The sequence below is a fragment of the Gossypium hirsutum genome, chromosome A10 (assembly GCF_007990345.1).
Source record: "Gossypium hirsutum isolate 1008001.06 chromosome A10, Gossypium_hirsutum_v2.1, whole genome shotgun sequence".
Classification (NCBI taxonomy): domain Eukaryota; kingdom Viridiplantae; phylum Streptophyta; class Magnoliopsida; order Malvales; family Malvaceae; genus Gossypium; species Gossypium hirsutum.
The window spans coordinates 36035645-36047324 of record NC_053433.1 but is presented as its reverse complement, the minus strand read 5'-3'; the positions used below and the strand labels follow the sequence as shown (position 1 = coordinate 36047324).

Here is an 11680-nt window from a genome sequence, read left to right as displayed (position 1 = left end):
GTAAAATTGAAATCCCAAAAGTCATTAGGTCTTCAAATTTTGCAAGTAGAATTATAAATTTGCCATTAATAATAGGGTTAATATTTAGTATATAATATATATTTTTTTATTCCACAAGTAATTTTAAAAAATTATCATACATTTATTTTATAAAAATATTCTTTTAAATATTAAACTATAACCCTATATGACACTTGTAAACTCCTAACATCACTTATAAAATTTAAAAAGTACCTCAAACCCTACTTGTGGAATTTTGAAATTCTACCGACAATAGTACTAAATAAAATCAATTCATATTAGAGTTAAAAAAAAAAGTAAAGCAGAGATGAAGGAAACGGAGAAAATATAATGCCTCGTTTCTAATGAAACTAGAAATGCTTGATGTAAAGAAGGCAGCAGTAACACTCTTTACAAAATGTTTTCCTTATGAAAAAGATTACAAACTCACTCCAAATCTGAGACCCCATCAAATTTTCCTCAAATCAATTATTACATCAGATAAGTAACAATCAAATTTGTGGGCAAACTCCCCTAGTTGTTTACCTCTTTTCAGTGCCCATTCGAAGGTCGGAATACGGTATAGCCATTGATGCCACATGCCATATTCGGATACTCTGGGCTGTAGTATGCGTAATTTTCACCATCTGCATTCCTCATGCTGAGTAAAGACAGATCCGAAGATGCCATTTGCCACCGGTTTGGGACCAGTCCATCAATTTGTTGTCCATTAGCATAACGTAGGGGGCTAGCTTGTGGAATAAACTCCCTCTCTGTATCGAAATGGTTGCTGGAGGAGCTACTATAACCTTGTTGGAACCCATCATTATGGTAACTCCGCATTCGCTCAAATCTGCACGAGCCACTTGAGGATCCCATTCCATCTGACAAGCCCAAATCGGAATGAAAAGGAAAATGCTGATTTAATAAATATGGCTCATTGCCAAGAGAATGGAAGCCTGCTCCAGCCCTAGCTGCCTTCCCAACATTGTGTTCCTCATCAAGCAACTCATTTATGATGTCAAGATGTGGAAACTCGTCTGCCAAGACACCTTGGGTCTGAGGCCCAGATGCACATGCTGGAAACTCCATTGAGAAGTGTTCCCGGGACCCATTTTGCACAGACCTGTACAAGTCAAGATTTTCAAATTCACCAAGCAAAGTATTAGAGTGCATGCTTCTACTGCTATCCCTCTGAGAATTCTCCATCCAGTGGGGAGCACTCCGAAAGGTTTCCCTAGTTACCAAGCCAAATGGAAGGCCTGATTGGACAGAATTTGGCTCCATCTTCCCAGAGCTCGGGGGCATATACAGTGGTGCAGAAACCAAGGTAGGTGGTTGTGAGTATACTAGTGATGGGTTGATGCCTGAGCTAGGAGAGTTAGGAGTAAAACCAGCCGAACTAGAAGCAACATTATGGTTACCCATTATGGCATTTCTGTAAGATTGAGGAACATAACCAGCAGCTGGGGATAGGTCAGGGCCTAAGTGGCCAACAGCACTAACTGATCGAGCAAGCAAAGGAGTAGTTTGAACCATAGAAACAAAAGGAGTTGGCCTGGTACCAGGTATTAGAGGGGCACTGGAGGGCCTTGACATCACAGGGACTTGTGGGATAGTAGGTTCAGATGGTTTTGGAGTTGCAGACTTCTGAGTCTCAGATTTCAAAATACCAGTTATTTGGACTGATGTACTAGAAGATGCAGGTTGATCACTCTGTTGCAAGCCATTTGATAATGTCTTCCTAACTGACATAGAATCTACACTGCCAGCACTCGTTTCCTCTGACCTAAACTGAGCAGGTAGTAGATTTTTGGAAGGGCTTCTTGGAGAGGATGGTCCAGCAGCCGTCTTCTCTTTAGGTCTTTCCAAATCAACTGAATCTTTGGTGCTTGGTTTCTTTAGCGGCAAAACAACTTCTTCCTATTACATCGAGAAGATAAATGTCAATCATAAATATACAACTGTGAAGTGGCAAGAAGAGGTAAGAACTTAATGAGATGGAACAACAATATACACCACCTTCCTAACAGCATCCTGCTCAGCCCACTTTGTCTGATCTGATGAGGAAACAGCAGCCTCAAACTCAGCTTCACCAGCCTTGCGACTTTCAGTAACATCATTTTGATGCCCTGCATCTAATGCAGGACAAGGAGGCTGATTATCAGATTCTGTAGTCCAACTACTGCCATCACTCAATGTTTTACTTCGCTGGTTCCTTCCTCTACAAATTTGAACAGCCAGATGAGATAAATACCATATCATATCATCAAGAAGCATTAAAAGAAACCTAAGCAATACCTTACCTGCTCAGTGATTTTTTATTGTGGTTGTTTGAAAATGAGTTCCCTTTATAGGGACCATTCATTACCACTGACGGTACTGAGTCTGTTGAACATGTTGATGAACTATCATCCATTAGAGATGGGCTCCTCTTATCAGCTACTCCATTCTGTACACATGACAGTCCACTTATTCCACTGGTACAGGCTTCTGTGGGGGGATGGATTTCTGAGGTATCTGTATCCCAGTTAACAGGACTAGCATCTCTGTCTTCGGAGTCAGGCTGAAGAACTTCAGTGGCAGCATCAACGGAGTCAGAAACATCACCCAGAACATCAGCCTTTTCAGGCACTGGCTGCTCCTCCACCATCACAGGGGCTTCCTTTTCATCATCGGGGTGATATTCTTGATGCTTCCTCTCTGCTGCCACAATAGCCTTGTCCTCCCTCCCCTTCTCTTTGTTTTTCCGATTATTTCGTTTTTGCTTAGCCTGCAGTACGTAAGCATTGGAAATGCATCAAATTCAGAACAGAAGAAAAAACTTTTAACAAATTTAATCTCCATAAATATATACATATGTACATATGTTTGTATAGCACACAAACACACTTCAAATTGCTTCCCAATGTAAATTAGGGAATGCTTCAGATAATCAAGAAGAATGTGAAACAATATTTATTCATTTGTTTACAGAGGTGGTCCAAGAAGAGTTCATTCAGGATGTCTGCTAAGATCCTACCATACCAAAAACACGGATTATACCTGTTTTTTCTTTGATTTTTCTCCTTCTCAGATGCTCCTCGTTTAGCCTTCTGCTCGCTTTCTGCCAGCCAGGCAGCTTCTTCACGGATGAGTTCTTCTTGCCTTTTTAAAGCAACAGCTTCCTGATAGGCAACTTCAATCTTGTTGCTGTATGTAACCAAAAAAATTAGGGCATCTATGGGTTCAAATAAGTATCACCATCACCCATTAATATCCTATAAAGATTGCTCAAAGGAAGTTTGAAACACTATGTGAAAATTAAGAATTCAACCCTTCCATTAAGCTGGCAGAAAAGGTCATATAAAGGAATACAAAATCAAGTGTAACTGAATTACCACCAAAATTTGTGCGCATAAACGACCATCAGAAAATAAGACAATGCCCTATTTCTATAAGATTCTTTTAGCTGGTAAGTTTACTAAGATCATATATCACCCTCTTCCACTGAAAGAGAAGAAACTTCTGTACTATAGTGAATTCGCCATCCTGGATGGTGTTTTCATGGTGACCAGATGCATCATGCAGATATATAGATGCTAAGTGTAACAGAATGCAAAAAATTGACATTCACTTAGTAAGAAAACCGTGCTAAACTATAAAACTTGCAATTTTCAGATAAAAATGTCTAGGCAAACTAGAGAGAGAACCATTTAAATTATATAGTGGCTCTCATCAAATATTTACCCTCCACTAACCAGTTGTCCCACCAAAACAAATGCCATACTTATTACTCCCTTGGGTCCATTACTTGATAGGGGAAACAAAAAAATATCAGATACATACCAATGGATCATCATATTTATACATGCATATTCGTTTGGAGGCTGATACTAGTTTCAAGGACGCATACCAGCATTTCCAGAAGTAATGAGAGACATAAATAACCAATTATTATTTTAAGGCCGAATCACAAAGCACGGTACCTGAAAATATGAGAGAGAACAAATATTTCCACCGTCCTGCGACCCAATTCCGTAAGACGTCTTTCATCACGCTCAATTGAATCCTTGTTGAAATCCTCTCCAGAATTTCCATCCTGCAGAAAAATGGAAAGACTTGCTGAGAAAGGGAAAAGCTTTGTTTATTGTTGCTTTTTAAAAATACCAAAATAAATATGTTAGGAGGGGCTGGAATTATCTTTCCCAGAGAAGTAAATGGGAATAGCATTAGCTTCTAGGGAAGCAAAAGCATCTATTTCGAAACTAGATGGAACACCTATTAGGACAAAAAGGTAAAGAAATGTTCTCATCAATTGCCAAAAATTTTAAAATGGAACTGAACAAATTACTTTGTACTCCCTTAAACATGTGATTTTCTTACTATAACCTATCCAATGCTGTTAAGGCACTCAGCTAGGCGCTAAGGCACAGTGAGAAATCAAGATTGCGCCATCAACCTTCTCAGACAAAGCTATTTTAAACCATGTTACTCAGACTCAGGTGTGAGTGTCGGATACAAGCATGCATCCAACACAGCTATAGTTGGTTTTTCTAACATTTTCCATATATTTGAAGGATCATTGGAGGTCATATCCACATATCCGTGTGTCAGATACAGGCACTTCATGAAAAATGAAGAGTCTAAGCAACATAGATTCTAAATGGGCCCTCGCGCCAATGCATTTTGGTCTTCAATGCTAGGCGACAAAAAAGCTAGCTTGATTGAAGTGGTGAAGCCAGCTTTTAGGAATCTCTCTTTCCTTTTTTTCCCCTTCTTTCTTCTAAACTCAAATGACCACTTATCCGTGTGTCAGATACGGGTACTTCATGAAAAATGAAGTCTAAGCAACATAGATTTTAAATGGGCCCTCGCGCCAATGCATTTTGGGCTTCAATGCTAGGCGACAAAAAAGACAGCTTGATTGAAGTGGTGAAGCCAGCTTCTAGGAATCTCTCTTTCCTTTTTTTCCCCTTCTTTCTTCTAAACTCAAATGACCACTTATAGCAAAAAAGTAATAAACCTTTAATGCCCACTGAAGCCGACTTTTAACTTTTTTTATTTTAAAACTCAAAATATCATTATTTATTTAATTTTTTAATTATAAAACTACTAGTTGCCACTTTATTAGTTAAACTTAGTTAAATAATTGAACTGAAAACTTCAATCTCCCTCAAACATTGATCTTAAAAACCATATACTGACACTACCAAGCAAGGGTAAACATGTTTGTTTTATATATATTCTCTATCATTTCTACTATTTATTATTCTTTTAATTGTTTTTCCCCTTCTCTACTTTTTTTCTCCTACTGTAATTTTTTGCTAATTTTTGTAATATGTATTTGGAGCAAAGATTGATATATATATTGTAATGAAGACTCAATTCTTTGATTTTTTTTTTGTAACTAATAGACCAATCATAATGTAACATATATATTTATTAATTTATTTATATGTATGCCCCTTATAGCACTTTTTTTGTGCCTTGCACCTTTGCACATTGGGCTCTAGAGAGGACTTTGCGTCTTGAGTGAGCTTAGCACCCTAACAACATTGAACCTATCATCAATATTCAGGAACTTACCTTAGTTCGGTTTTGAGGACCTTTCTCATCTTTCGGAGGTAGTGGTTCCAAAGCTGCCCTTTTTAGAAGTAGCAGCACATCGTCCACCAACAAAAACATATCTTTTTCCATATGAACAATTGGTGCTGGCATTTCTTCAGCATCCGATAGTTTGGACTTTGCTTTCTTGCCCTTACTCTGGCCTTCTAGTGCCTTCAACCCACTATAAAGTGAATCCATTACCAAAGTAGATGTCACTTCCTTCTCTATAAAAAAGTGCTTCACAACTATTTTCAAAATCACTTCTGTTTTCTCCCTGGACATCCGGCGCCTGGCATTTTGGTCAATCCCCAACCAGAAAGCACAGAAGCTGCAACATTTGCAAACAATTAGTTCAAGAAGAGCAACAAAAAGCTAAAAGTGATGACCTGATGAAAAACAAAGTCACCAAACATGTGCCATTTAAAACATGAAGAGAAGGACAAAGAAAAACTGCCGAGTCTAAGAAAATTGAGGCCAACTTTGACACATGATGTCAAAGCAATAAGAAATTTGATGTGGCAAGAACAAAGAAAACCCTCTAAAAGGAAAGCATTCAAATATAACATATCCTTCAAAGACAGATGCTGCACATGGTTAAAATTGAATTTAGTATTCTAGATGAGTAACATATCATTAAAAGACGGTGTATAAATCATTTACCTTGACCAGCTAGCTTTATCCTCTATCAACTTCCCTAGCTTTTGTTGTCTCTCATCCAAAAAACGGCGACAAATTTGCTCTACATTTGTCAAATACACTCTAACAAGTTCTCTCCTATACTGACAATCAAGGCAACGAAAAGGTCGGTCTGCTTTCTCCCTACAAATTCAAAACAAAAATATAACATTTGCTCACAAGATGGAAAAAAAAACTAGATCAGGTGTACACAAATTACCAAAGCAAATCAACTTGATTGTAGCATGCCAAAGCAATAATTTCAAAATGAGGAAACCACTCAAGGCAAGGAACCTTCTTAAACCAAAAAGACCGCAGTAATAAGCCAACTTTATCATCAAAGGTATAATACAATGGCAGAATGAAACAATTACCAATAAAGAGTTTAATCCTGAATTTTATATTTACTGAAAACTAGGATTGCAAAAGTTCTGCTGATAAGCAAGAAGAACAATATTCAAATTCCATATGTATGTTGCTACTAATGATGTCGCTCTTTTTCTTTAAGTACACATGTCGAACACATCAGAACATGGGTATAAGAATATGACCCTCTAAACAGAAGGAGAAACTTATTAAAAAACTTGAACATACTATAGCAAGAAATATAATATACCCATATCCAACAAAAACCAGAGTACGAGCAACATAGACTACTATTGAATGAAGCCCAACAGGCAGAAGATTTCTTATCAATAGATTACCTGATGACTTGAACTTGAGCTTTTATGATAAGTGTGTCAGATTCTATAAATCCATCATAAACTTTAGAGAGCTCCATAAACTTTTTCCATCCCCAGTCATGCTCTTTCTTCCAGAATCGATGTAAAGTATCTGCAATCCACAGAATGTTGCTGATAATTCATGATCCCTAATATCGCAACTAAACAAAATGTGGGACAACTAACCTGAATATTTTGATTTCTTAGGATCTTTATTCACGACAGCTATTGTAAACTGTGCAAAATGACTCCAACCTGTCTCCAATAGAGCAAGGAAACATATAAGTTCAACTCCATAAACAAAAGATAAATGATAATAAATACATTGTGTAATTTACTGATACTATCTAACCTGGAAGAAGTTTGTCATGATTAGCAACACAGAGAAACAATGAGAGATGATTGCAAACATCACAACCTTGTGGGTAAATTAAGATGTACCTGTCAAACATGGCAAAATGCTCAAATCGAAACTAGTGAATTTTCCCTGCTGAAAAAGCATATGTTTCTTTATGGACAACATTATAAAGTCTAAAAGATTTATCTGCTTGTGTGTACAAGAACAAATTCTCCACATAGAATTTCAATATGAAATGAAAGGACAGGAATTCCAGAATGAGAATTATGAACGAGAAAATGCAGAAGTAGACAATAAGAGCCAGCAATATTTCAGCCCCATACCACTTGTAGCCACCAACTTCAAATGCATTACTACGAAGTTCTCTTTTGTTAATCTGTGAAAACTTCTCTATCTTCCATGTATACTTTCCATATAATTCAGAAGGCCTTGGCCCTATAAAATAAGTGAACTCACTTTAAGAAACTTTGGTCATAAAAGATGGGAAGAACAAAAAGAACATATACAAAAACTTCAAACTTAAAATGAAAATGTAAAGAAAGTAAAGAGTGACAGGACTTCTTGATAAGTATTCCCTAATCCAACTTAATTTGTAATTCTTTTACACGCAAATAGTTTACAGCATGTATCATCTAATAGCAAGCTAACCCATTCACCTGTTGTTATAAAAAAATAAACTCAGTTCAAGAAATTTCAATCATAGAAAAAACGGAAGAATAAAAAAAATGCATCCCAAATTGCTCATACATAAACTGAAAGATATACATATGTGATACTGATAGAGAAAATGTCTAGAACGATTCCCTAGCCCAGCTTCATTTGTGCTTTCTTTTTCTTTTTCTTTTTCTTTTTTTTTTTTAAAAAAAAATCACTGTGCATTTAGAGCACTCAAAATAGTTCAGAACAAGCATCTTCAACTAACAGGCTAGCCTATTCACCTCTCATGTTATATGTTTCTCTTAAGGTATCATGCATCAGGAAGATACAGTTAAGAGCACCTTGAAGAACTCCAATGGCATTTAAAAGAGAAAATATAAAGTAAATAACTAATACGTGAAATACACATGACATTTAAAAAAAGAATCAGAAGTTAAAACAAAAAAAGAATCCTGAGCCATAAAATCCAATCCCTGTCTGGACATCATGATTCATGAGCACTGAAACTTTGTGTTTATGGAGGAAATCATTCAAAAAGATCCTCCTTCCATCCATCTAGGCAACTTGCATATAAAGGGTACTGGAGATTAAAAAAAGATTCAAAACAACAGTATGTCTGAAAAATATCTGCTCAATCCATTTTTTAAGAGGTGAATGTGTCATGAGAGCCAGGCTTTAGTTAAACCTTCTATAATCAACCATTGATCAATTAGTTAGAGCTTAAAAAACATAAATTCACACAGAATTAACAAGAAACAAATCTACAGTAACATTACACTCAAGACAACTGTGGCTTATGCATGCTTCAACAATCTAATCCACCAATTCTAGTTATTATTATAGGTAATTTCAAAACATTAGAGAACCACTCTGTTGCATTCCAAAATTTAGACAGAAAATCACAATAGACTAGCCAAAACTAAATTCAAGCCAATTTTTTAATCATGCCATTCAGCATTTTATTATCCACTAGATTTAATATATAAAGGATTCAACTTAACACTTCAATAGTATCAATGTTGAGGATAAACAGACGGTATACTAATAAATGTTCAAAAGGATAAAGGGCGTTCAACCAAACACCAAAGGAGAACCATACACATACCACCATCATCATCATCAGAGTCCCAGTAAGGGGGTGAGGTTGAAGGTGTTCCGTTTTCCACCTGGTCACAAGACCGCCACTCTGCCAATGCTTCCCCTGCTTGACAACGCTGCCCGCTTGAAATCCCCTCCACAGACCTTCCCACTCCAGTCTCCTCGCTTGCAACTGCAGCCATTTTCCCCTAGAAAACTCCTCCCCACACTCCTTGTGCCGCACTCGCTACACAATCAAGAACCCGGTTAAGAAAACCAATCAAAATCATTAACTCTTAAACCTCGCTTCAAAATGTAAATCATCAGAAACACCATTTCAAAGGAGGCATATATCCTCTAACCAATCTTATTTAACCACAGCATCCTAAAACCCAAAATTAAAACTACAGTTGCATCAAAAATTACACGGCCGTTTAGCATTAAAGTTTCCACAAAACCAACTGGCACAAACACAATTTATCAGGCTCAAATGCAATTAATAGCAAAGTTTTTCATATTTAAAATATATATAATTTAAAGAATCTATCATTATCTTAATTAGACAGATTCAACGACTACAATCAATCAAATTAAATTAAAAACCAATAAAACCCTATCAGGGAAAATCTTAATAAAGTCAATAATCAAGCTCAACAGAATCCTATGAATCAACCCATAAAACCCAAGTTAAACAACCATCAAATTAAGACCCAATAACATAAAACTCAAGCTCAATTAAACCCTATAAGAAAAATAAAGATCGCCAGACTCAAACCCCTCTTCGCCAAAACCCCAGAATCAAACCCTTAGAAAACAATAAATAAAAAATAAAAACCCAATAAATAAAAGAAAAATCAAAACGATTGGGCAAACATCGTGTAGATCGAATAGTGAAAACGAACCTGGAAACGGAAGAGCCAATAAAGTTTTTCTTTTTGCTTGTTCAAATAGGGGCTATGGCAGCTCTCTTGAGATTCTAGAGAGAGGATAACAGAGACAAAAGACAAAATAAAGGGGTAGCAGCTAGAGAACGAGCAAAGAAAGAGAAGAGAACCCAGGGGAAATATTTTTTTTTCTATTTATTATAGTAAATTCTTTAATTCTGTAATTTAATATTTTTTTGATAATTTACTATTTCTTTTTTTTTTCTTTTCTCTAAATGTGTGAGAGGGACGAGATGAGAAGGAGGAGAGATACGTATTTATATAATTTACGTTAATTTCTTTCGGTAGATCGAGTTGATCTTACATGGATGAATATAGATCGGATTAATAAGATTTAAATTTTGTATGTCAAATTAGTTTTAATTTCGACTCATTTTTAATTTATGTTAGTTTTACGATCTAATATTTTAGATTCAAGGTTTTTATATTTACAGATTGAATTTTTAGATAAATTTATTCAGAATTAATTTAATATATGAATTATTTTGAATTTGATTCTTTTAAATTTATTTATATTATATATAAATATTTTGATTGGGTTGATATTATCATAATCGGGTCTTAATTATTAAAATATTAAAACGTTCTAATTTTAACAAAATAATAAATATTAATTTAAGGGTGTTTTTAATTTTTTAAATAAAATCTGGAAAAAAAATTCATGCTTACAATGAGTTGAACATGAAACATTGGATATAACTCTTTTAACTTTGTCATCTCAATTAAAATGACATTTGATTGTTAAGTGAATTCTTAATAAATATACATAGTTATCTTCATTCGCATAATGGGCATGTCATAATCTTATTAATAATATTGTTAATTGAATTAATATCATAAATCAACTCCATACCAACTCAAGAAAAATAACAATGCTATGATAAACAATTTAAAGTGCATTTAATATTATTAATATGATGTCTCCTATTTAAATTCCCTTTTACTCAAAATTTAAATTTTTATTTTATTTTAATTTTGTATATATTACATATGTGTTGTTATTATTATTAGTTTCAAATTTTACATTTGATTATTTATTGTATGTTATTTATAAGGGCACCTAAGCATTTTAAATACATAGTTTCTATACGTATATGCGTGTGTTAGAATTTCTAGTATTAATAACGGTGTTGATTTGGATGGTGTCACAAATTAACTAGACACCAATTTAGGATTAATAACAACATCATGATAAATAGTTGTATTCATTTAATATTTTTAATATGATGTATCCACATGTTTAAATTCCATTTTACTTACAAATTATCTAATTTTTTTATTTTAATATTACACATATTTCATGTATTATTGTTTTTAATTAGTTTCAAATTATATATTTCATTATTTATTATATGTTATTTCAAATATAAATCTATGTTTTCACATGCATATGTGTGTAATAGAGTTTTTATTGTTATTTGTATGTTTTAAGTTTAGCTATTTTTCTTGAAAAGTTTGACTATTAAATCAACATGATTCAATTTCTTAATTCTAAAACAAAATTAAATAAATAATTTAATACATTTGAATGTATTATAAAACTAATAATTTTTAGAAATAATTTGTAAAAATATCATATAATAATTTATTATAAATTTAAGTTAATTAACCTATAATGTATAAAATCATAAAAATATTTTTTTAATTTATAAATATAA

General features: G+C 34.3%; 1 protein-coding gene across 2 annotated transcripts; it reads right to left on the bottom strand.

Moving 5' to 3' along the window:
* Positions 1 to 359: 359 nt before the first annotated feature.
* On the bottom strand, positions 360 to 10197 carry LOC107897762 (TNF receptor-associated factor homolog 1a). 2 transcript variants are annotated; one of them, XM_041079756.1, is made up of 13 exons: positions 9981 to 10197; positions 9107 to 9325; positions 7668 to 7779; positions 7339 to 7427; positions 7173 to 7241; positions 6969 to 7098; positions 6250 to 6408; positions 5569 to 5917; positions 3969 to 4081; positions 3049 to 3192; positions 2307 to 2777; positions 2023 to 2224; positions 360 to 1923 (listed from the first exon to the last, which is right to left on the bottom strand). In XM_041079756.1, exons 2-13 carry the CDS (start codon positions 9279 to 9281, stop codon positions 553 to 555), a joined length of 3384 nt encoding a protein of 1127 aa, XP_040935690.1. In that variant the 5' UTR covers positions 9282 to 9325; positions 9981 to 10197; the 3' UTR covers positions 360 to 552. The 2 variants fall into 2 exon arrangements, with proteins under 2 accessions (XP_040935690.1, XP_016678823.2); XM_016823334.2 differs by lacking the exons at positions 360 to 1923; positions 2023 to 2224 and having other exon boundaries at positions 2302 to 2773; positions 3046 to 3192.
* Between the last annotated feature and the right edge of the window lie 1483 nt (positions 10198 to 11680).